Source organism: Budorcas taxicolor, chromosome 11 (genome assembly GCF_023091745.1).
Source record: "Budorcas taxicolor isolate Tak-1 chromosome 11, Takin1.1, whole genome shotgun sequence".
NCBI lineage: Eukaryota > Metazoa > Chordata > Mammalia > Artiodactyla > Bovidae > Budorcas > Budorcas taxicolor.
In genome coordinates this window covers 131,520,276-131,546,691 of record NC_068920.1, presented here as the reverse complement: position 1 = coordinate 131,546,691, position 26,416 = coordinate 131,520,276, and the positions used below count along the sequence as shown (strand labels likewise).

Sequence of the window (26,416 nt, the reverse complement as noted above, 5' to 3'; positions counted from 1 at the left end):
GCCTCCCTGTCCATCACCAGCTCCCGGAATTTACTGAAATTCATGTCCATTGAGTCGGTGATGCCATCCAACCTCTGTCGTCCCCTTCTGCCTTCAGAAGTTAACTCCGGGAGTGTACAATGTACAACAGAGTCTGGGTGTAAAACCCACATCTCACAGCTTATTGAACACTACTGCCACTGCAAAGGGCCATTGGAGCCAACTAGGTGACGGAGGAGTACACGCCTCAGCTCTTCAGCTTTCCGGGTGCCAAGGGAGCTAGGGTGGAGGGAGGTGCCCCTTCAGTACCTACTTGACAAACTTGTCAGCCGACTGTTCTTCCCCGGTGTCACGGCTCTGTCCCTTTCGGGAGACTACCACGGAGCGAGAGCTACTTTTGGGGGGCGGCAACACGCGGAAATAGCGTGTCATTACGGGGGTTATTCCCAGTTTCTCCGAACTAGGCTCTGCGGATCTCGGCGTGGCCCAGCAACCCCGGGGTTCGCATCCTGTTAGGGTCCCCTGTCGTGCAGTCCTAAGCCGCCTAACCTCCTCGGCTGACGGAAGAGCTCTGACGGCCGGTTCTCCAGAGGCTCGGTTCCCAGCTCCCCGGGGGCTGACAGGAAAACGCACTCTCTTCACTAACGTAGCGCGGGAATCCCTGGTCGTCCCTGGGGTTCCTGGGGTCCCCGGTGGACCCTGGGGACCCTGATCGTCCTGCCCGCCCGGGGTCCAGAGCTTTGACTTTCCCAGGCCCTGCCCGACGACCGTGAGCAGCTCTTTGGTTGGCCTTTTCCAGCCGTCCTCCCAGTGCCTCCACTTCCCCGACGGGGTCCCTAGTTGGGCCCCCATCCGGGTCACGATGGACAGAAAAAGGTGCACGCCTCGCCCCTTGGCCCTGCCCTTTCTGGCCGGTTGGGTTGGATTCGATTTGGTTTTGTTGTGTTCTAGTCTTATTCAGAATCCGGAAAGTCGCGGGTGTCTCTCTAGCAAGTAGCGTCTCTATTGTCTAGTGGGCGGAGCCAGGAACAAGATGGCCGCGCCCGCAGCTGCCACGGAATCTCAAGCTTCAGGGGGTCCCCGGCCCCCAGCGTGTCTGTTGGTGTTGGGAATGGCGGGGTCCGGGAAAACTACCTTTGTACAGGTGACCTACATGGCGCGGGCGTAGTCGGGGCGCGCGAGAAGTTGTCTGTGGTGGAAGTAAGGCCAGGAGAAAAAAGTGAGGGCAGTCTCTCTAGAGAGTTGGAAGGAACCGGCGCCTGCTTTCAGGGACATACCGGCAACTCCGGTTCCTTTCTCCGCGAAGCCTTCTCAGATCCTAACCTGGGTTCATTTAGACTCTTCTACGCACCCTCAGTGCCGATTTGGTATGACTGTAGTTGGTATAGGAATTGTCATGTTATTGCCAACTCCACAAGGCAGAGGCTTAAAGGAATTCTGGCGGTTAATAGAGTGTTGGGTTTCTAAAGTGTAGATTTCTAAACAGTTCTTTCTGGGATGCTTGCCATGTTTCAGGCACTGGGGATACAGCAGAAATGACGAAGTTCCCGCTTAGGTGGAGCTACTATTTTGGCGGGGAGATAGAAACCCCGCCCCCGCTCCAAGTTAAGTGATGGAGTATAGAGGAGACTCTTGGATGTGTGACGAAGAAAGGTAGCATTTCAACTGAGAGTGAATGTTGTAGGTGGAGATCAGAGACGAATAAGGTAGAGGGAAATGGAAGTACAGTTCTTCTGGTAAGTTGGATAAAGGAGAGGAAGTTCACTCTTGTCCTTTGGTCCTGCTGTTGGTCTCAGCCCATCCCTCTCTCCATGTCACTGCAGAGGCTCACAGGATATCTGCATAGTCAAGGGTGCCCACCTTATGTGATCAACCTGGACCCAGCTGTGCATGAAGTTCCCTTTCCTGCCAATATTGGTGAGTAAACTCTGCCAGAACTTGTGTAAAGTTTCTTAGAGAATGGGACGCTCTCAACCTATCCTACCATCTTCAGTACTTTCATTTTTAATGTTTTCTAAACTGCCTGATTTCATTTCCTTTAGATTTGCTAGTATCCTGAAACAGCCTTCTTCCTATTTCCCATTTTCTCCTTTGTTTACTCCCTCCCCTTCCTTGTTATTGTTGTTCAGTCCTTCAGTTGCTCAGTAGTGTCTAGCTCTTTTAGACCCCATAGACTGCAGCATGCCAGGCTTTCCTGTCCTTTACCATCTACTGGAATTTGCTCAAATTCATGTCCATTGAGTCAGTGATGCCATCCAACCATCTCACCCTCTATTGTCCCCTTCTCCTCCTGCCTTTGATCTTTCCCAGCATCAGGATCTTCTCAAATAAGTTGGCTCTTCCCATTAGGTGGCCAAAGTATTGAAGTTTCAGCTTCAGCATCAGTCCTTCCAGTGAATATTCAGGATTGATTTCCTCTAGGGTTGAATGGTTAGATCTCCTTTCTGTCCAAGGGACTCTCAAGAGTCTTCTCCAGCACCAGGTTTGAAAGCATCAATTCTTTGGTGCTTAGCCTTCTCTGTGATCCAACTCTCAAATCCGTATATGACTACTGGAAAAATCATAGCTTTGAGTATACAGACCTTTGCGAAGTAATGCCTCTGCTTTTTAATATGTTGTCTAGGTTTATCATGGCTTTTCTTCCAGGGAGCAAGTGTCTTTTAATTTCATGGCTGCAGTCATCATCTGCAGTGATTTTGGAGCCCAAGAAAATAAAGTTTGTCACTGTTTCCACTGTTTCCCCATCTATTTGCTGTGAAGTGATGGGACCAGATGCCATTAGTTTTTGAATGTTGAGTTTTAAGCCAGCCTTTTCACTGTCCTCTTTCACCTTCATCAAGAGACTCTTTAGTTCCTCTTTGCTTTCTGCCATTAGAGTGGTGTCATCTGCATATCTGAGGTTATTGATATTTCTCCCAACAATCTTGATTCCAGCTTGAGCTTCATCCAGCCCAGTATTTCTCATGATGTACTCTGCGTCTAAGTTAAATAAGCAGGGTGACAATATACAGCCTTGATGTACTTCTTTCCCAATTTGGAACCAGTCTGTTGTTCCATGTTCAGTTCTAACTGTTGCTTCTTGACCTGCATACAGGTTTCTCAGGAGGCAGGTAAAGTGGTCTGGTATTCCCATCTCTTTAAGAATTTTCCAGTTTGTTGTGATCCATGCAGTCAAAGGTTTTAGCATAGTCAATGAAGCAGAAGTAGGTGTTTTTCTGGAGTTCCCTTACTTTTTCTATGATCCAATGGATGTTGGCAATTTGATTCTGGTTCCTCTGCCTTTTCTAAATCTACCTTGTACATCTTGAAGTTCTTGGTTCACATACTGTTGAAACCTAGCTTGAAGCCTTGCTAGCATGTGAAATTAGTGCAGTTGTGTGGTAGTTTGAACATTCTTTGGCATTGCCCTTCTCTTGAGATTGGAATGAAAACTGACCTTTTCTAGTCCTGTGGCCACTGCTGAATTTTCTAAATTTGCTGGCATATTGAGTGCAGCACTTAAATAGCAACGTCTTTTAGGATTTTCAGTAGCTCAGCTGGAATTCCATCACCTCCACTAGCTTTGTTTGTAGTAATACTTCCTAAGGCCCACTTGACTTCACACTCCAGGATGTCTGGCTCTAGGTGAGTGATCACACCATCGTGGTTATCCAGGTCAAGACTTTTTTGTACAATTCTTCTGTGTATTCTTGCCACCTCTTCTTAATATCTTCTGCTTCTGTTAGGTCTGTGCCATTTCTGTCCTTTATTGTGCCCATCTTTGCATGAAATGTTCCTTTGTTATCTCTGATTTTCTTGAAGAGATCTCTAGTCTTTCCCATTCTATTGTTTTCTTCTATTTCTTTGCATTGTTCACTTAAGAAGGCTTTCTTATCTCTCCTTGTTATTATTTGGAACTTGCCCATTCAGATGGGCATATCTTTCCTTTTCTCCTTTGCCTTTAGCTTCTCTTCTTTTCTCAGCTAGTTGTAAGGCCTTCTCAGACAACCATTTTGCCTTTTTGCATTTCTTGGGGATGGTTTTGATCACCGCCTCCTGTACAGTGTTAGAAACCTCCATCCATAGTTCTTCTGGCACTCTGTCTATCAGATCTAATCCCTTGAATCTATTTGTCACTTCCACTGTGTAAGTGTAAGGGATTTGATTTAGGTCATACCTGAATGTTTCCCTACTTTCTTTAAGTTTGAATTTTGCAATAAGGAGTTCATGATCTGAGCCACAGTTGGCTCCCTGTCTTGTTTTTATTGACTGTATAGAATTTCTCCATCTTTGCCTGCAAAGAACATAATCAATCTGATTTTGGTATTGACCATCTGGTGATGTCCATGTTTAGAGTTATCTCGTGTTGTTGGAAGAGTGTGTTTGCTATGACCAGTGCGTTCTCTTGGCAAAACACTATTAGCATTTGCCCTGCTTCATTTTGTACTCCAAGGTCAAACTTGCCTGATACTCTAGGTATCTCTTGACTTCCTACTTTTGCATTCCAGTCCCCTATGATGAAAAGGACATTTGTGTGTGTGTGTGTGTTAGTTCTGGAAGGTCTTGTGGGTCTTCATAGAACCAGTCAACTTTGGCTTCTTTGACTTTAGTGGTTGGGGCATAGATTTGGATTACTGTGATATTGAATGGTTTGCCTTGGAAATGAACAGAGATCATTTTTTTCATTTTTGAGAATACATCCAAGTACTGCATTTTGTACTCTTTTGTTGACTATGAAGGCTGCTCCACTTCTTTAAGGGATTCTTGCCCACAGTAGTAGATATAATGGTCATCTGAATTAAATTCGCCCATTCTGGTCCATTTTAGTTCACTGATCCCTAAAATGTTGATGTTCACTCTTGCCATCTCATGTTTGACCACTTACTATTTACCTTAATTCATGGATCTAACATTCCAGGTTCCTGTGCAATATTGTTCTTCACAGCATTGGACTTTACTTTCACCACCAGACATATCCATAGCTGGGTTTCGTTTCCTCTTTGACTCAGCGTCTTCATTCCTTCTAGAGCTGTTTCTCGACTCTTTTTCAGTAGTATATCGCAAGTTCATCTGACCTGGGAAGTTCACGTTTCAGTGTCATATCTTTTTGCCTTTTCATATTGTTCATGGGGTTCTCAAGGCAGGAATGCTGAAGTGGTTTGCCATTCCCTTGTCCAGTGGACCATGATTTATCAGAACTTTCCACCATGACCTGTCCATCTTGGGTGGCCCTACAATGACTGATAGTTTCATTGAGTTAGAGAAGGCCCGTGTGATCATTTTGGTTAGTTTTCTATGATTGTGGTTTTCATTCTGTCTGCCCTCTGATGGATGAGTGTAAGAGGCCTGTGCAGCTTCCTGATGGGAGGAACTGGCTGTGGGGAAAACTGGGTCTTGCTCTGGTGGGCCATGCTCAATAAATCTTGAATCCGGTTTTCTGCTGATGGATGGGGCTGTGCTCCTTCCCTGTAGTTTGGCCTGAGGCAGCCCAATCTTAGAGTCTTCAGACTCTATGGTAGGGCTATAGATTTCCTTTTTTCCTTACCACTACTATTCTCTCTACCTTTTTTTGACCCGAGGGTGTCAGAGTATGGCTGTTTGGAGAAATGAAGTGACAGAAAGTCAGTCCTCTGTCTTCTAAGCCATAAACCCTTCAGCAGGCTGTGTATGTAGTTTCTTTTCTTGAAGTTAAGAGCATGAGGGTTTGGTGCATAGTCTGCTTACTGATCTGTAGCCATCTTGCAAAGTTACATGGGAAAATGTGTGTATATATGCTGGTGTGCCTTGCCATGGTAAGAGGTTCCCTCCCTCATCACACTCTGAGGATAAAAAAGATTAAGAGTGGGTGAGAGCCAGTGTCCTGATCCTTGATAGGATCTAGGCCTCCTGATTTTCAGACTATTCCTTGGTGTTAGTCTTTTCTCTCCTGGTCTCTTTTTAGTCTTATTAAGCTTGTTCTCCAAACATACTAATTAAGGAAGACATGGTATTAAGAAGCAGAAATCATTATGGGAACAATTTTGGAGAAAAAATATTTCTATCTTTTCACTTAAAGGCTCAGTTCAGTTGCTCAGTTGTGTCCAACTCTTTGCGACCCCATGGACTGCAGCCTGCCAGGCTTCCCTGTCCATCACCAACTCCCCGAGCTTGCTCAAACTCATGTCCATTGAGTCAGTGATGCCATCCAACCGTCTCATCCTCTGTCATCCCCTTCTCCTCCTGCCTTCAATCTTTCCCAGCATCAGGGTCTTTCCCAGTGAGTTGGCTCTTCCCATCAGGTGGCCAAAGTATTGGAGTTTCAGCTTCAGCATCAGTCCTTCCAGTGAATTTTCAGGACTGATCTCCTTTAGGACGGACTGGTTGGATCTCCTTGCAGTCCAAAGGACTCAAGAATCTTCTCCAACACCATAGTTCAAAAGCATCAATTCTTTGGCACTCGGCTTTCTTTATGGTCCAACTCTCACATCCATACATGACTGGGAAAACCATAACTGACTAGATGGACCTTTGTTGGCAAAGTAATGTCTCTGCTTTTTAATATGTTGTCTAGGTTGGTCATAGCTTTTCTTCCAAGGAGCAGTAGTTGATGGGGTAGGTCTACCGACTGCTGTATAGGTTTAGTTAGATATTGCTGGATAGATCAATTTCCTTTTTATTTTGAATTCCATCCAGATAAATTTTTTTCTAGTTCTATTGAGATATAATTGACATATAGCATTGTATATGATTAAGTTGTATAATATAATGGTTTGATTTACAAACTCAGGAAGTGATTATCATAGTAAGTTTCAGTTCAGTTCAGTTCAGTTCAGTTCAGTTGCTCAGTCGTGTCTGACTCTTTGCGACCACATGAACTGCAGCACGCCAGGCCTCTCTGTCCATCGCCAATTCCCAGAGCCTACCCAAACTCATGTCCATTGAGTCGGTGATGCCATCCAGCCATCTCATCCTCTGTTGTCCCTTTCTCCTCCTATCCTCAATCTTTCCCAGCATCAGAGTAGTGAACATCTATCGTCTCATATAGATATAAAATTAAAGGAATGCAAAATCTTTTTTCCCTTGTTATGAGAACTCTTAATAGCTTTCACATGTAGCATATAGCAGTGCTTGTTACATTTATAATATTGTGTATTACATCTCTAGTATTTATTGGTGTTAGCATTGGAAGTTAATACCTTTTGCCTACCTTCATCCAATTGTTCCCTCTCTCTGCACCCACTTCTGGTAACTACAAATCCAGTCTGCTTTTTCTGTGTGTTTGTTTGTCTTGCAGTGTAAGTGACCTGCCAAAGTATTATCATTAGTTCCTGGTACACAACATACTAATTTGAAATATCTGTTAACATTTCAAAATGATCGCTATGACGAATCTAGTTAATATCTGTCACCATACAACAGTATTATATTATTATTGACTATATTCCCCACACTGTACATTTCACCCCATGACTCATTTGTTTTGTAACTGAAAGTTTGTACCTGTTAATCTCCATCACTTATTTTTTTCCCTGACATCCACTCCCCAAGTTAATGCCTTTATAAAAATGTTATCTGCTTTAACTTAGTTACCAGTAAGTGAGGAGTAAAAAATAAGCCTTTTTTCTTGATTTTTAACTCCCTTTTTCTATATATATGGTCACTGAGAAAGTACTTAAGTTGTATAGAACTTTCCTTTTCATCTCAGACCATCCCTACTGTAACCGGGGAGCTCCTAGCCTAACCTTCTTGGGTTACTTGGCAGTTATCCGTGACCATAAGGAAGTAAACCAGCGTGAAGCTGGAGAAGTTACTAACAGACAGTGCTGAGCATAGAAGCTTCAAAAGCTGGTTTCAGTTTCTTGTCGGGAGGGAAGATACTTCCAGGGTACCTTTTGTCCTCCTAGTCTGTTCCTGAACTTGCTGCTTTTGCTATCACAATTCAGTGATCTTAGCTTGAAAATTTAGGAAACAGATTTGAAAAGTGACTTGGATGCTAAAAGAGAAACTGATTTATTTCCTCAGAGGAAGCAGAGATAACTTGAGAAGTCAATTAGCTTAGATATTATAGAGAGTCTCAAATTGTATTGTTTCTTATGTGTTAAATTCCATTTCTTTGTTCCGCCCCTCCCCCCCGCAGACATTCGTGACACTGTGAAGTATAAAGAAGTCATGAAACAGTATCCTTTTCCACATCTACTTTGTTGTTGGCTCATCCCTGGTTAGTTACTTTCTGTGTATTGTATAGCTTTGAAAAAATATCTGTGCCTTTCCTTGTGAAGTATACTAGCAAAAGCATTTGATAGTTTTCAAGTAACTTTATAAAGAGGAGGGATGATGAATATGAGGAGAGGCATTGTAGGTGGTTAGACATCCTATTTCAGCTTGTGAGTTCCATTTTCTGCCTTTGTCCCAAACTGCAGGATGTTGTGATTAGCACAGAGGATCAGCGGCTAGCTGGTGGTGTGCCTGGGTCCACAAGGTAGTATTGCCTTGGTGGGTACAGCTATTGGTCACCATCTCTTTAGACTGGGAAACTCAAAGGTTAGTAAGATCAACTCTAAGTTTTGGGTTGGTCAACTCTTAGTACATTGCCCATAAAATGTGTATTTTCCCTTTAGGTCCTACTGAGTAGGAAGACTGACTCCAATCCTCAGGTGACTTGAAGAGTGAGAATCAGAGCAAGGAGTGGTACATAGACGATCTTCATGGCTAATGCTCTCAGGCTGTCAATGCCTGAAATATCTGTCCATTCCATTTGGCCCCATTTTATGTGGCCATTGTTAAACAATAAATGAATGAGGTAGACATCAATAATGAATGTTTCCCTATGAGGTTAAGATTGTGTGGTACATTCTAGTCAGTGGAACACTAATGTTATGCTGGGTTTGTGTGTGTGTGTGTATGAGGGATTATCAAGATAATAAACTTTATCATCTAAATTGATCTATAAGCAATTTAAATCCTTAACTTAATGTTTAGGTATGGACTTGGACCTAATGGTGGCATAGTGACCTCACTCAATCTCTTTGCTACCAGATTTGATCAGGTATATCTGTCTCTATTTACATAGACATGGCTATGTTAAAACTTGTGACTCTTAAATGCCTTAGCTTGATCACATTGGGAAAGAAGGGCAATCCATCTGGATGTCCATACAGAACATAAGGAGGCATTTTGGTGGGCAGAGAAGTAGGCTATGTGAGGATGATCAACATGGCGAGAGACTTCACACTGAATGTTTGTGGCAGCCAACAAAGCAGACACCTAAGAGACTTGAGTTCTTTTGCTCTCTTTTTTTTTTCGGCCATGTGGCTTGCAGGATCTTAGTTCCCCAACCAGGGATTGAATCCTGGGTCTTTGGCATTGAAAACACAGAGTCCTAACCGCGGGACCGCCATGGAATGCCCCCAGGTTCTATTCTTCATCTGTGCAGTTTTACCCCAAGGATGGGTTGGAGGGATGGGGAGTGGGAAGGTCTGCCAGGAAGAGAATGGAATGATTATGGGGCTTTTCACTTGTAGCAGATAGTTGTCATCATCTATTAGGTTTCTTCTGTCACATTCCACTTCCTTAAGAGAGTTTTGCATCACTATTTTTTTTTAACCTCGGTTTCACTCAGTGAGACAAGCTGTTAACATTTTACCAGAGCACCAAGAAAGAGACTTGGGACTGACAGATCCAAGTCTTCAGCTCCTCAGGTGCTTGCCCTGTGCTCCAGGGTGTTGTGGTGCGGCAGGTGTGGCTTTGTTTCTTTAGTTCCATGAACATGTTAGTTGGTGTCCTCAGATGGACAACATAGAGATTCAGTTGTTAATGGTGCCTGTGAGGTGGGCCACTCTGGACAGGGCCCTGTAATTTTTTTCTGTTGAACTTGGATTCTGTTGTAATTGACATCTTTCTCTTTTAGGTGATGAAATTTATTGAGAAGGCTCAGAACACATCTAAGTAAGTGATTTCAGTCTAATGCCTATTTATTACTCTGTAGTAGACGTGTTTCAAAGTTTTTTTGAAAGATTTTGGGATACTATCAAGTTTTGAAAGAGTGAAGTTTGAGATGAAACCATGACAAGTGAAGAAAACTGTGGTCAAGAAGACAAGTCATTGAGATGCTCTACAGTGTAGAGCTTAGTTTAATAGAATTTCATCCCCAATCACTTTGGAATATGGTTCTGGCTTCTTAGGAGGTATCTTTAGAATTTGAGTCAACTCACTTGTTCAGTTGCCTTCTCTTGCTTGTTGGCATTAAAGTGTCTGAAATACCTTTCTAATCCTTGTTTACAGTAATATAATTCACATGATTCAGAGAGACTATTTTTTAATTTAAAAAGTATTAAAAAATAAAATAGAGTAATATTCTTATTATCATTGTCTGTGATTAACTGTTGTTAAATTTTTAATAGGTTTGCTTTCTTAAAAGAAAGGAAGATAATTTGTTTTTGTAAAAAGAGTATAGACATTACTGTGACTATTTCATACCATGCATAGATTTAAAATAGGAATCTATCACCCTTCTTATCATTAGAAATAATAATCATTATCATTATTGCTACTGTAAGGATATAGTAGCAGTGATTTATCATCCCAGGTGTTTCTGTTTATATGTACATAGATAGAAGGATGGCTGGATAAGGTGTTTTTACAAAAAAAGGATCATATAGGAGTAGTTTTTTAAAAGTAACAGCTTTGTTACAGTATGAATTCCCAGACCATAATGTGCACTCTTTAAAAGTATACAGTTTAGTATTTTTTGGTATATTCACAAAGTTGTGCATTGATCATAATCACCTGATTTCAGAACATTTTCATCTCCAAAAGAACCCCATTCTCATTAGCATTCATTCTATTCCCGGTTCCTCCAAGCTCCTGGTAGCTGCAGGCACCATTTTACAACATACATGCATTGAGGGTTCCATTTTCTATACATACTTATCAGTACTTATTACTGTTTTTGATTAGAGCCATCTTAGTGGGTATGAAGTGGTGTCACATTGTGTTTATGGTATGTATTTCCTAAATGATTAATGATGTTGAGCATCTTTTAATGTACTTCTTAGCCATTGGTATATATTTGGAGAAATGGCTGTTTGAATTTTTTGCTTTTTAAAAAAAAAATAAGTTTCCAGTACACATTATAATTCTAACATCTGTGTACACTGCAGAATGATCACCCCCAAAGGCCAGCTATCATCTGTCACCATACAGTTGATCCCTTTCACCTCTTTGACCCACCCACAACCCCTTTTCCCTCTGGTAACCACTGATTTGTTCTCTGTATCTTGCTTTTGGTTGGTTTTCTTTTCTCTTTGTTTCATTCTCTCTCTCTTTTTCCAAGATTATTCCATTTATGAGTGAAATTGTACAGTAGTTGTCTTTTTGCTTCTGATTTGTTTTACTTAGTGTCATCCATGTTTTCACAAATGGCAAGATTTCATTCTTTTTGTATGGCTAAATAGTTTTCTACTATGTGCATACCACGTCTTCTTTATCCATTCGTTCATCTATTGGTGAACACTTAAGTTGCTTCCGGGTCTGGGGTGTTGTACATAGTGCTGCAATGAACATATGGGTGTGTATATTTTTTCTAACTAGTGTTTTTATATTCTTTGGATAAATACCCAGAAGTGGGATTACTGAATCATATATGGTAACTCTACCCTTCAGTTTTTGAGGAATCTTCCTACTGTTTTTCATAGTGGCTGTACCAGTTTATACTGCCACTAACAGTGTACGAGTGTTTCTTTTTCTGTACATCTGCTTCAACACTTGTTATTTGTTATGTATTTGATAAGAGCCATTCTAACAAGTGTGAGGCAACATTTCACTGTGGTTTTGATTTGCATTTCCTTAGTAATTAGTGATGTTGAACATCTTTTCATGTGCCAGTTGACCATCTGTGTATCTTCTTTGGAGAAATGTCTACATATTAGATCCTCTCTCATTTATGAATCATGTTGTTTTGTGAATTGTATGTGTTCTTTATGTATTTTGGATACCAATCCCTAATCAGATGTGATTTGCAAATATTTTCTGCTGTTCAGTAGGTTGCCTTTGGGTTTTATTTTTAGCCATGCCCAGTGACTTGTGGGATCTTAGTTCCCCAGCCAGGTATTGAACCCTGGGCCACCACAGTGAAAGTGCCAAGTCCTAACACTGGACCACCAGGGAATTCCCACCTTTTAGTTTTGATGATGTTTTCCTTTGCTGCGCAGAAGCTTTTTCATTTGATGTAGTCTCATCTTTTATTTTTGCTTTTGATTTCCTTGCCTTTGGTGTCCGATCCTCCAAAATTTCACTGAGACAGATGGTAGTGAGGCTACTGCCTCTGTTTTCTTTCAGGTGTTACATTCTAGTTTTTCATCCATTTTGAGTTAATTTTTGTATGTGGAGTGGTCTGGTTTCATTCTCTTGCATATGACTGATTTTCCCAACACCATTTCTTGAAGAGACTTCCCTTTCTCCATTTATGTTCTTGGCTCCTTTGTTGTCAGTTAATTGTCCATGTATGAGTGAATCTTGGTTCTTTTTTACAAACAGCTTTATTGAGATATAGTTCATGTGCCACACAGTTTACCCATTTTAATTGTGCAATTCTGTGGCTTTTATGGTAGTTATAGAATTGTACAGCCATTACCACAAGTTTAGAACATTGCATCCCTTCAAGAAGAGACCTTCTTCTTTAGTTACCACCTTCTTTTTCTCTTCCTCCCTTCCCTCCATTTTCCTCCAACCCCACTGCTACGTAAACAGGTTTCCCAAGAGATTTACATACTGGTTTTGCTTATCTCTCATTTTTAATGCAGTGTATTTCGAAAACTGTCAGTTTCCTCTGTGACTGTTTGCAGCACTGATGTATTGCTGCTCTTGCCAATGAACCTGAATACTGGACACTGACCAAAGCCGGGGGGAATGTGGTCTTCACTTTAATGGCAATGGGAAGATGTGAGACTTGGCATGGGAGGTGATTTCTTGTCTTAAATGCCCAGATGGTAATGTTTTGTGGTCTGGAATATCTTTCGGAATGCACAAGTAAAAACTTCTTTTATGGTCTTTTTTGACACAGGTATGTCTTGATTGACACACCTGGACAGATTGAGGTATTCACATGGTCAGCTTCTGGGACAATTATCACCGAGGCCCTGGTGAGTATTCTAGGACTTGTTACTGAGGCTTAAGTAGAGAGCCAGACAAGAAAAACTTCATCTTTCTGCCTGGGAACTTATGTGGGATAGAGTCATAGAGCTCTGCACACCCTCTTAAAGTGGTTCTTCCTCCCCACAGAGGGTAGGAGAAGAGTTTGGGGACAGGTCAAGGACTTTTTGACTAAAGCTGTGATTATTCTGTGGCTTTAGGCATCCTCGTTTCCAACGATTGTCATTTATGTAATGGACACATCTCGAAGTACCAACCCAGTGACCTTCATGTCCAATATGCTCTATGCCTGCAGGTAATGCATTATTGTTGGGCATAGTGTTGTGTCAAGAAGTGAAGTCTCCATTTCTTCTTTTCCTTCATTTTTGAGTCCTGAGTGCTTCCCTCTCAGTTTGTGCTGCCCACACCCTCTTTAGTGTTTCTGGGTTGGTGAGGGAAGAGAAGCACGTATGCCTTGGCATCAGCGCCTGGTTGTCTTTCTCCTTTGCTTATTACAGAACAGGTGCTGAATGAATATGCACCTTCTGGTAGATGCATTGCCCCCAGTTGAATGAAATCCAGTTTTGAATAGAATAGAGGCTCTGGTCTAACTGCTTTGTGTGTGTGTGTGTGTGCTAGGAAAAATGAGATTATAACATGAGGAGAGACTGAATTAAAAGATTCATCCGTGATTCTGTATGCACATATTTTCTCAAATGTGGTGCTATTAGGAGAGGAAGGGCATGCCCTCCTAGGCTATGTTAGTGCATTAGACCTAGGAGCAAGGTGGGCCATTATTAACACTGAGTTTAATTTTAGGCATTTGCAAAAAGCAAGCACTCCAATTTGTCTCTTCTAATGTGACCAGGGATGTTCCTTCCTGTTAAACACAAGAAATCCTGATCCAAATAGAAATCTGACATTTGATAGCATGATTTTGTCTTCATGCTGCTGCTAAGTCACTTCAGTCGTGTCCGACTCTGTGCGACCCCATAGATGGCAGCCCACCAGGCTCCCCCGTCCCTGGGATTCTCCAGGCAAGAACACTGGAGTGGGTTGCCATTTCCTTCTCCAATGCGTGAAAGTGAAGTCGCTCAGTCGTGTCCGGCCCTCAACGACCCCATGGACTGCAGCCTTCCAGGCTCCTCTGTCCATAGTAACTGTTTAATAGACAGTTAATTTGAGGAAAAACAACAACACGTACACACACACATAAACATACCCAGGATCAGTACCAAGGCATTATTACTCCAAGAATAGGAGAGAGTGTGTATGTGTGTTATTTGCTTAGTGGTGGTGGTTTCCTGCTTGGGATGGGAGCACATGTGAGTGCTGTGTGAGAATGGATACCTGTATTTAGAGTCTGAACCCCTCTCCCTTTTAATTACTCAGTTCCATTGGATTAATAACGCAAGGAGGAGCTTAAGTGCTTTTACTAATAATGCCTTCATATTTGATTTTCAGCATCTTATACAAAACCAAGCTGCCTTTTATTGTGGTCATGAATAAAGTAAGTGGAGTCTTCTTCCTGTCTTGCCTGAATATTTCTTTTCATCAGAACCTTGTGTTAGAAGTTTGGTTAGGTGAAAAGGGTGATTTCAGATGCTGGAGAGCAGATTTAAGCTAACTGAAAGCAAAGTTGTGAACACTTCTCAGAAATGGACTCAATTAAATTGAATGAATATACTATATGTCACTGATTCTTCTCCAAAGTTATTTTAGGCTAAATAGAGTAACTCCTGGTCCACAGCTTATGGGTTATCCCTCAAGATCAGGACTATGTAAGTGCGGGCAGGGAGGCACTGCCAGTCTGTGGGGAGTGGCAGTTAAAACCAAAACTTCTCTGTGGTTGGCTGTTAGCCAGAATGCAAGAGACTGTGTACTTGACTTTGGAGCCTGGAAAATGCTGGCCTCCACTGTGGCCATGGTCACTTGGCAGTGGATAGTGAAGAGTCTGTTTTAACCTGGAATATACAGATCTTCATTTCATTATTTATACTGCACAGCAGTCTTGACTCCTTGTGGCTTGTTTCAGTGGAGGAGGAAATGGGGGAAGCAGAGAAGGAAAATCTATGAATGATTGCTCTTTGTTGTCACCACTTAATTAAAAGAAATTGGGAGAAGGAACTTCCCTGATGGTACAGTGGTTAAGACTCCACACTTCTACTGCAGGGGATGGGTTCAATCCCTGGTCAGGGAACTAAGATCCACATGCTGTGAGATGTGGCCAAAAGTTTAAAAAAATTTTTTTTAAAAAATAAAATTTCCCGTTGTTTGGGGTCTGACCTCATCTCTGGTTGCTGATAATTGTCTTCTCTCTGGTACAGACTGACATCATTGACCACAGCTTTGCAGTGGAATGGATGCAGGATTTTGAGGCTTTCCAAGATGCTTTGAATCAAGAAACTACATATGTCAGTAACCTGACTCGTTCAATGAGCCTGGTGTTAGATGAGTTTTACAGCTCACTCAGGGTAAACTTTCTCTCTTGCTTATGCTGTCCATCTCTTCAGTTAACCTATTAATCCAAAGGGCTGGCTTTGAACATATCTTTGGAGAGGAAGTTCATTACCTTCCGAAAAGTAATTTATAAGGCGTTACTTATTAAAAACTGGAGATTTAAAAGATAAATATGATAGAGACCCTACCTTCAGAGAGTTTATGGTCTAGTTAGGAGAGAAGGCTAAACACAGAGTTGAAATACAATGTATTGTAACTTATATTGTGATATCTTAAGAAAGATTTAAAGTTGGCCTGATAGTGGTTAGGTTGTAGATCACTTTTGAAATGAGGGATTTTGGAGGATATAGCACATATAGGTGTGCTTTGAAAGAAGGCTAAGATTTGTGTAAGCAAAAGAGGGTGTGGGTAGCAAGGAGTATGTTCACTGTCCAAGCAAAAACATTGAGATACTAATTTTTATAGAGAACAGACTGTTGTTTGATGTGATAGGGAACAGATGAAAAGAACTGCTGCTTGTTTGGTCCTCATTTTCTTTTTCAGTTCTCTACTTTCCATGGACTTATTACCATAACTTTTAAACTTTGAAATTTGAACCAAATAATGTACACTGTTTAAAAATATGCAGTTGTTTCCTCAGTGGCATTAATGATGCTTTTGGCAGGTGGTGGGTGTGTCTGCTGTCCTGGGTACAGGTTTAGATGAACTCTTTGTGCAAGTTGCCAGTGCTACAGAAGAATATGAAAGGTGAGGATAAAAGAACATTTTACTGATGGCATTCTTAGTTACTCACAATTCTGATATGACAGCAGTTTTGTCAGGCAAAATGTTTTGGTTTTCATAATGTTTGTATTATATTTGCCATGCGATGTGTACTGGGTCTCATCACATTTAGGGTTAACAAGTACCCATTAGTTTAAAAAAAAACAATAATATAAAAAAAACAATAATATTAAAAAAACCCACAATAATATAAAATCTTCACTTTATTGATTGATGAAGAGCAGGAGTGATCAGACATTGTAAAAGTCAGATATAAAAATTTTTGGCTTTGTGGACCATAATAACTCAATCATTGTGGTGCAAAAGCACCTATAGACAATTCCTAAACAATTGGGTGTGGCTGTGTTCCAGTAAAACTTTATTTATAAAAATAGACAGTGAGCTTGATTTGGCCTGTTTGCCACATTTGTTGACCCCTGATTAAGAACATAGACTTTGGAGTCAGATAGACATGAGTTAGATTTCTTTTTCCTTCATTTAATAAATGAGTAACTGTAGCATTTACTGTTAAGATTGGTCATTTTAGGATTATTTGAGATTATTTGAGGTGATATACCTAAATCACCTAGCATAATTGCTGACACATGGAAAACATGTTTCTTTATAAATGATTGTTATAACTGTTGTCATGGTTAATATTGGAGTTCCATTTATCTAAAGGAAAGTGGAGTCAGAGCACTTACACACTTTCCTTAGGCCTGATAACTGGCTGCTTTCTAGCAAGCTTCATACTTAGTAAGATCCTAATAGCCACATTATTATTTTCAGACACATTATTTTTTGTTCATCAGACAAGGGTTGTGGGGTTTTTTCTTTTGCGAGTGTTATCAAAGCCTCAGGATAGACTCTTTTCTGTATCATTTCATTGTCGCCCAGATGAACAACATAATTGATTTACTGGGCTTCCTGAGTAGGCCTAGCTTCTTTTACTCATCATTTAAACATCTTTTATTCATGTTCATCCAAGTGTATGATGAACTCATCAGTCATGGTCTCTCCAGAGTTGATCTTCCTAGCTCAGCAGTCAGTCTTTTGTCTCTTTGCTGGTTTCAGGGTCGGGGTCAGGCACCTTGCTTTTAATTCCTTAGGGCTAGAGTCTTAGTGACTAAGACTTGTTACATCTGATGTTTGGTGACATAAGACCTTTTGTTATCGTCAAAGTACTAGGAAAATAGAAGTGCCATGGAGGGAGGCAGGATAAATTATTAATCAAAGGGATTTAGAGTGTTTCTCTTTCCAGAGAGTATCGTCCTGAATATGAACGTCTGAAGAAATCACTGGTAAGATAAGAAGCTGTGTTTTAGGGCTACTAAAAAGCAGTCGCAAACTATGTCCTAATCCATCTATCATAAGTGATTTTGTTTTGGTATATCCTTTAGATACTTGTAAGGGCTTCCTTTGTAGCTCAGCTGGTAAGGAATCTGCCTGTAATGCAGGAGACTTGGGTTTGATATCTGGGTTGGGAAGCTCCCCTGGAGAAGGGAAAGGCTACCCATTTCAGTGTTGTGGCCTGGAGAATTCCATGGGGTTATAGTCCATGGGGTTGCAAAGAATCAGACACGACTGAGCGACTGAGTGACTTTCACTTTGACTTAGATACTTGTGAAGGATACTTGTATCTTTTAGATACAGTGTATCCTTTAGATGGTTGTTAATTTGATCTGGTAAATTTGTATGTAAGCTGTCTGGATGCAGAAAGGCCTCTTTTTTCCTTCTCTAAATTTGAAGTAATAAAAATCAGGTTTTTCCTGTTATGTGTGCTGAGCCCTTCTATTGCTACACCTCCACCCTGACTCCAAGGTCCATTTAAAGGCTGTTCTAGAATTTTGTTTAAGAACAGAGAGGCAGTTCATAACTCTTCCCCAAATGATCAGGTGGCCTGTCCCCATTGGCTCCATTGGACATCTTATCATTTGGCCTTCCTGCTATGTCTGCTTGAGGGTTCTTTTGAAGATTTTATGTACAATTTGTGAAACCTCTAATACAGGCTGCAGAGCCCTCTTGAATGAATTTATGCTAATATGGGCCCACACTGCTTAGTGTTTCTATTATCATTCATCCCTTATCTCCCTCATTGTTTAAGTAGCCTCAAGTATTTGTATAATTTGTCATTTCCATTAGAAGTCTGGCATCTAACTTGGGCTTTCTTTTTTAACACAATGACATATTTTTCTATGTATATAGGCCAGTGCACAGAGCCAGCAGCAGAAAGAACAACTGGAACGCCTCCAGAAAGATATGGGCTCTGTAGCCTTGGACACAGGAACTGCCACAGGTACTGGAGGGTCTTGTGGTGTTAGGAACTAAAAGAAGGGTACAGTTATCTCCACTTAGTATTAGGTGTTTGGATTTAAGGGAGAGAAAGAGAAAAGGATAAACTAAATGTGGTATTTTATATTTGCCAATCAATTTAGATAAATCCTAGATCTAACAAGTAATTGGCCACTCTTGTTTCCCAGTTGAGCTTTTTTAACCTTTCAGGCTCCTGAAGAGGGAGTTGTCGTGACATCCTATGGCCTTAGGGTACATGGCTTGATGTTAGGCTCTCCTAGAGACCTAGAGACCAGGTAAGAGAAACCCAAGTAAGACGGTAGGTATTGCAAGAGGGCATCAGAGGGCAGACACACTGAAACCATAATCACAGAAAACTAGTCAATCTAATCACACTAGGACCACAGCCTTGACTAACTCAATGAAACTAAGCCATGCCCATGGGGCCACCAAGAAGGGCAGGTCATGATGGAGAGGTCTGACAGAATGTGGTCCACTGGAGAAGGGAATGGCAAACCACTTCAGTATTCTTGCTTTGAGAACCCCATAAACAGTATGAAAAGGCAAAATGATAGGATACTGAAAGAGGAACTCACCAAGTCAGTAGGTGCCCAATATGCTACTAGAGATCAGTGGAGAAATAACTCCAGAAAGAATGAAGGGATGGAGCCAAAGCAAAAACAATACCCAGTTGTGGATGTGACTGGTGATAGAAGCAAGGTCTGATGCTGTAAAGAGCAATATTACATAGGAACCTGGAATGTCAGGTCCATGAATCAAGGCAAATTGGAAGTGGTCAAACAGGAGATGGCAAGAGTGAACGTCAACATTCTAGGAATCAGCGAACTAAGATGGACTGGAATGGGTGAATTTAACTCAGATGACCATTATATCTACTACTGCGGACAGGAATCCCTCAGAAGAAATGGAGTAGCCATCATGGTCAACAAAAGAGTCTGAAATGCAGTACTCGGATGCAGTCTCAAAAATGACAGAATGATCTCTGTTTGTTTCCAAGGCAAACCATTCAATATCACAGTAATCCAAGTCTATGCCCCAACCAGTAATGCTGAAGAAGCTGAAGTTGAACGGTTCCATGAAGACCTATAAGACCTTTTAAAACTAACACCAAAAAAAGATGTCCTTTTCATTATAGGGGACTGGAATACAAAAGTAGGAAGTCAAGAAACACCTGGAGTAACAGGCAAATTTGGCCTTGGAACGCGGAATGAAGCAGGGCAAAGACTAATAGAGTTTTGCCAAGAAAACGCACTGGTCATAGCAAACACCCTCTTCCAACAACACAAGAGAAGACTCTACACATGGACATCACCAGATGGTCAACACTGAAATCAGATTGATTATATTCTCTGCAGTCAAAGATGGAGAAGCTCTATACAGTCAACAAAAACAAGACCAGGAGCTGACTGTGGCTCAGATCATGAACTCCTTATTGCCAAATTCAGACTCAAATTGAAGAAAGTAGGGAAAACCACTAGACCATTCAGGTATGACCTAAATCAAATCCCTTATGATTATACAGTGGAAGTGAGAAATAGATTTAAGGGCCTAGATCTGATAGATAGAGTGCCTGATGAACTATGGACGGAGGTTCGTGACATTGTACAGGAGACAGGGATCAAGACCATCCCCATGGAAAGAAATGCAAAAAAGCAAAATGGCTGTCTGGGGAGGCCTTACAAATAGCTGTGAAAAGAAGAGAGGTGAAAAGCAAAGGAGAAAAGGAAAGCTATTAAGCATCTGAATGCAGAGTTCCAAAGAATAGCAAGAAGATAAGAAAGCCTTTTTCAGAGATCAATGCAAAGAAATAGAGGAAAAGAACAGAATGGGAAAGACTAGAGATCTCTTCAAGAAAAGTAGAGATACCAAGGGAACATTTCATGCAAAGATGGGCTTGATAAAGGACAGAAATGGTATGGACCTAACAGAAGCAGAAGATATTAAGAAGAGGTGGCAAGAATACAGAGAAAAACTATACAAAAAAGATCTTCAAGACCAAGATAATCATGATGGTGTGATCACTCACCTAGAGCCAGACATCCTGGAATGTGAAGTCAAGTGGGCCTTAGAAAGCATCACTACAAACAAAGCTAGTGGAGGTGATGGTATTCCAGTTGAGCTATTTCAAATCCTGGAAGATGATGCTGTGAAAGTGCTGCACTCAATATGCCAGCAAATTTGGAAAACTCAGCCGTGGCCACAGGACTGGAAAAGGTCAGTTTTCATTCCAATTCCAAAGAAAGGCAATGCCAAAGAATGCTCAAACTACCACACAATTGTACTCATCTCACACGCTAGTAAAGTAATGCTCAAAATTCTCCAAGCCAGGCTTCAATATGTGAACCGTGAACTTCCAGATGTTCAAGCTTGTGTTAGAAAAGGCAGAGGAACCAGAGATCAAATTGCCAACATCCACTGGATCATGGAAAAAGCAAGAGAGTTCCAGAAAACCATCTATTTCTGCGTTATTGACCATGACAAAGCCTTTGACTGTGTGGATCACAATAAACTGTGAAAAATTCTGATAAAGATGGGAATCCCAGACCACCTGACCTGCCTCTTGAGAAACCTGTATGCAGGTCAGGAAGCAACAGTTAGAACTGGACATGGAACAACAGACTGGTTCCAAATAGGAAAAGGAGTATGTTAAGGCTGTATATTGTCACCTGTTTATTTAACTTCTATGCAGAGTACATCATGAGAAATGCTGGGCTGGAAGAAGCACAAGCTGGAATCAAGATTGCTGGGAGAAATATCAATAACCTCAGATATGCAGATGACACCACCCTTATGGCAGAAAGTGAAGAGGAACTAAAAAGCCTCTTGATGAAAGTGGAAAGTGAAAAAGTTGGCTTAAAGCTCAACATTCAGAAAATGAAGATCATGGCATCTGGTCCCATCACTTCATGGCAAATAGATGGGGAAACAGTGGAAACAGTGTCAGACTTTATTTTTGGGGCTCCAAAATCACTGCAGATGGTGACTGCAGCCATGAAATTGAAAGACGCTTACTCCTTGGAAGAAAAGTTATGACCAACCTAGATAGCATATTGAAAAGCAGAGACATTACTTTGCCAACAAAGTCCGTCTAGTCAAGGCTGTGGTTTTTCCAGTGGTCATGTATGGATGTGAGAGTTGGACTGTGAAGAAAGCTGAGTGCTGAAAAATTGATGCTTTTGAACTATGGTGTTGGAGAGGACTCTTGAGAGACCCTTGGACTGCAAGGAGATCCAAGCCGTCCATTCTGAAGATCAGCCCTGGGATTTCTTTGGAAGGGATGATACTAAAGCTGAAACTCCAGTACTTTGGCCTCCTTATGCAAAGAGTTGACTCATTGGAAAAGACTTTGATGCTGGGAGGGATTGGGGGCAGGAGGAGAAGGGGACGACAGAGGATGAGATGGGTGGATGGCATCACTGACTCGATGGACGTGAGTCTGAGTGAACTCCGGGAGTTGGTGATGGACAGGGAGGCCTGGTGTGCTGCGATTCATGGGGTCGCAAAGAGTTGGACATGACTGAGCGACTGAACTGAACTGAACTGAACTGAACTGAGAGACCATTCCCTAACAAACTGAATCCTCTGCTCAGGACTCAAACCCACTTGATTAGACTTTCTCCTGATTATTGGAGCTCAGCCCTTACTTAGTTTCCCTGTGTAGGGAGCGTACTTCCGTTAGTATATTCAGTTTTCCATTTTTTTCTCCTCTTTTCCTTTTTTAAAAAAATTAATTTATTTTAATTGGAGGCTGGCTAATTACTTTACTATATTGTAGTGGGATTTGCCATACATCAACATGAATCAGACACGGGTGCACATGTGTTCCCCATCTAGAACACCCCTCCCACCTCCCTCCCCATCCCATCCCCCAGGGTCATCCCATTGCACCAGCCCTGAGCACCCTGTCTCATGCATCGAACCTGGTCCAGTGATCTGCTTCACATATGATAATATACACATTTCAACCCTACTCTCTCAAATCATCCCACCCTTGCCTTCTCCCAGAGTCCAAAAGACTGTTCTTTACTTCTCTGTCTCTTTTGCTGTCTCGCATATAGGGTCATCGTTATCTTTCTAAATTCCATATATATGCGTTAGTATACTGTATTTATGTTTTTCTTTCTGACTTACTTCACTCTGTATAATGCAGTTTCATCCACCTCATTAGAACTGATTCAAATGCATTCTTTTTAATGACTGAGTAATATTCCATTGTGTATATGTACCACAGCTTTCTTATCCATTCGTCTGCTGATGGACATCTAGGTTGCTTCCATGCCTGGCTATTGTAAACAGTGCTGCGATGAGCATTGGGGTACACGTGTCTCTTTCAATTCTGGTTTCCTCGGTGTGTATGCCCACTAGTGGGATTGCTGGGTCATATGGCAGTTCTATTTCCAGTTTTTTAAGGAATCTCCACACTGTTCTCCATAGTGGCCGAACTAGTTTGCTTTCCTACCAACAGTGAAAGAGGGTTCCTTTTTCTCTGCACCCTCTCCACCATTTATTGTTTGTAGACTTTTCGATAGCAGCCATTCTGACTGGCGTGAGATGGTACCTCATTGTGGTTTTGATTTGCATTTCTCTGATAATGAGCGATGTTGAGCATCTTTTCATGTGTTTGTTAGCCATCTGTATGTCTTCTTTAGAGAAATGTCTGTTTAGTTCTTTGGCCCATTTTTTGATTGGGTCACTTATTTTTCTGGTTTGTTTGGGTCATTTATTATTCTCGTTTATATTGAGCTGCAGGAGCTGCTTGTATATTTTTGAGATTAATTCTTTGTCAGTTGCTTCATTTGCTATTATTTTCTCCCATTCCGAAGGCTGTCTTTTCACCTTGCTTATAGTTTCCTTCATTGTGCAAAAGCTTTTAAGTTTAATTAGGTCCCATTTATTTATTTTTGCTTTTATTTCCATTACTCTGGGAGGTGGGTCATTGAGGATCCTGCTGTGATTTATGTCAGAGAGTGTTTTGCCTATGTTTTCCTCTAGAAGTTTTATAGTTTCTAGTCTTATATTTAGATCTTTAATCCATTTTGAGTTTATTTTTGTGTATGGTTTTAGAAAGTGTTCTATTTTCATTTTTTAAAAAGTGGTTGACCAGTTTTCTCAGCACCACTTGTTAAAGAGATTGTCTTTTGTCCATTGTATATTCTTGCCTCCTTTGTCAAAGATAAGGTGTCCCTAGGTACATGGATTTATCTCTGGGCTTTCCATTTTGTTCCATTGATCTATATTTCTGTCTTTGTGCCAGCACCATACTGTCTTGATGACTGTAGCTTTGCAGTATAGTCTGAAGTCAGGCAGGATGATTCCTCCAGTTCCATTCTTCTTTCTCAAGATTGCTTTGGGTATTCAAGGCTTTTTGTATTTCCATTACAAATTTTGAAATTATTTGTTCTAGTTCTCTGAAAAATACCATTGGTAGCTTGATAGGGATTGCATTGACTCTATAGATTGCTTTGGGTAGCGTACTCATTTTCACTATATTGATTCTTCCAATCTGTGAACATAGTATGTTTCTCCATATATTTGTGTCATCTTTGATTTCTTTCATCGGTGTTTTATACTTTTCTATATATAGGTCTTTTGTTTCTTTAGGTAGATTTATCCCTAAGCATTTTATTCTTTTCATTGCAATGGTGAATGGAATTGTTTCCTTAATTTCTCCTTCTGTTTTCTCATTATTATGTATAGAATGCAAGGGATTTCTGTGTGTTAATTTAATATCCTGCAACTTTACTATATTCATTGATTACCTCTAGTAATTTTCTGGTGGAGTCTTAAGGATTTTCTGTGTAGAGGATCATGTTATCTGCAAACAGTGAGAGTTTTACTTCTTCTTTTCCAATCTGGATTCCTTTTCTTTTTTTTCTCTGATTGCTGTGGCTAAAACTTCCAAAACTATGTTAAATAGTAGTGGTGGAAGTGGGTACCCTTGTCTTGTTCCTGACTTTAGGGGAAATGCTTTCAATTTTTCACCATTGAAGATAGTGATTGCTGTGGGTTTATCATTCATATATGGCTTTTATTATGTTGAGGTATGTTTGTTCCTTCTATGCCTGCTTTCTGGAGGGTTTTAGTCATAAATTCTCCTTTTCTTGAAAAATACTCAGCTCCTCTGTCATTTCACCCTCTGTTCTCTTCAGACCCTTTCTGAACTTAAATTTCCATCAGGAAGTTTCCTGAACACTCCACACTTTTACGGTGGACTTACCAGCACACTGGGTCTGCTCACATGTCTTTAGCCTTCGTAGGAAAAACCATAGCTGCTTTCAAGCTGAGAGCTAGTAAAAACAAATGACATTACTACTAAGACAAGCTTCTTGAGAGTTGAATTTTTCCTCAACTTAAAAATGAGACTTCTTGGGTTATTGGCACTTTGTGAAATAAACTAGTGTAGAAATGTTCAATGGTATGAGCAGTACATTTAGAAGAGAGAAGATCCTGCATTTTATCATGATCACTTTCATCCTGCCAATTTTTAATCATAGTTACTTACTGATTGAAAATTACCCTTTTGAGGAGGCCTGTGTTCCTGATATGCTGCTGATAGTGTTTTACATGCAGGCAGCTCATCTCCTGTGCTGGACCCTGCTGATTTGATCCTGACTCGGGGAACTTTGGATGAAGAGGATGAAGAAGCAGACAGTGATACTGATGATATTGACCACAGAGGTGAGAGGTGGCTGAGGTGACTCATGAAAACAGAACAACTGCTTATCCTCTCATTGCTTGCCTGGGAGCTTTGTGTTATTGAGAGACTTTAACCATGCAGCCAGTAATAGGGGAGAGAGGAAATGGTAAAGGATATAGCACCAGAAAGGAGTTCCATACACTGACAGTTCCTGGCCTTCCACAAGAATGGTTAGTACTGAGCTTAATTATGGCCTTTTCTTAGTCTTATGTCTTCTCATCTTTAGGTCCAAACTCAATTTTGAGGAACCCAGGATTGTTTATTATAATTGTTTTAAGAATACAGGAGGCCTTAGTGAACCCAAACTAGTCAGAAGTGACTGTAACACTGAGGAGAGCATGGCTTTGGAAACCCTAAAGGGTTTTATGTGGCCTAGTTTTATGGACTGTGGACAGAATCTATTTCTTGAAACAACCCTTTTAGGTCCTTGCTGTGCTCAAGGACCTAAATAAACCTCTCTTTATTTCAGTGTGCTGGATGCTAACATGTAAATTGCCTCATTTAATAATATTTATTGAGGTATAATTTACAAATAATAAATCCCACCCCTTCAAAGTGTATAGTTCAGTTCAGTCACTCAGTTGTGTCCGACTCTTTGCAACCCCATGGACTGCAGCACGCCAGGCTTCCCTGTTCACCACCAACTGCCAGAGCTTGCTCATACTCATGTCCATCAAGTCAGTGATGCCATCCACCCACCTCATCCTCTGTTGTCCCCTTCTCCTCCTGCCTTCACTCTTTCGCAGCATCAGGGTCTCTTCCAGTGAGTCCATTCTTCGCATCAGGTGGCCAAAGTATTGGAGCTTCAGCTTCAGCATCTGTCCTTCCAATGAATATTCAGGGTTGATTTCCTTTAGGATTGACTGGTTTGATCTCCTTGCAGTGCAAGGGACTCTCAAGAGTCTTCTCTAACACCACAAGTATAGTTAGATGAATTTTAATACATTTAGTCTTGTAGTAATTACCATCATAACCAAGAAACAGAACACTTCCATCATCCTAAAAGTTCGCTCATGCCCCTTTTTATTTAGTCCCTTCCCTCACACCAGTTCCTGGCAACCACTTATCTGATTTTTGTGCCTATAATTCTGCCTTTTCCAGAATGTCATGTAAGTGGAA

The 26,416-nt window shown here is 41.1% G+C and overlaps 1 protein-coding gene across 1 annotated transcript in view; it reads left to right on the top strand.

Annotated features, from left to right (window-relative positions):
• Positions 1–1,008: 1,008 nt before the first annotated feature.
• The window catches only part of GPN1 (GPN-loop GTPase 1), a 27,615-nt gene continuing 2,207 nt past the window's right edge, over positions 1,009–26,416 (top strand). The window contains exons 1-13 of the mRNA XM_052648445.1: positions 1,009–1,123; positions 1,803–1,896; positions 8,075–8,114; positions 8,917–8,983; positions 9,845–9,882; positions 12,998–13,076; positions 13,287–13,381; positions 14,530–14,575; positions 15,393–15,539; positions 16,190–16,272; positions 17,549–17,588; positions 18,493–18,583; positions 25,171–25,278. Coding sequence (XP_052504405.1) covers positions 1,013–1,123; positions 1,803–1,896; positions 8,075–8,114; positions 8,917–8,983; positions 9,845–9,882; positions 12,998–13,076; positions 13,287–13,381; positions 14,530–14,575; positions 15,393–15,539; positions 16,190–16,272; positions 17,549–17,588; positions 18,493–18,583; positions 25,171–25,278 — 1,039 coding nt within the window. The 5' untranslated portion in view covers positions 1,009–1,012. The remainder of the gene's footprint in view (positions 1,124–1,802; positions 1,897–8,074; positions 8,115–8,916; positions 8,984–9,844; positions 9,883–12,997; positions 13,077–13,286; positions 13,382–14,529; positions 14,576–15,392; positions 15,540–16,189; positions 16,273–17,548; positions 17,589–18,492; positions 18,584–25,170; positions 25,279–26,416) is intronic.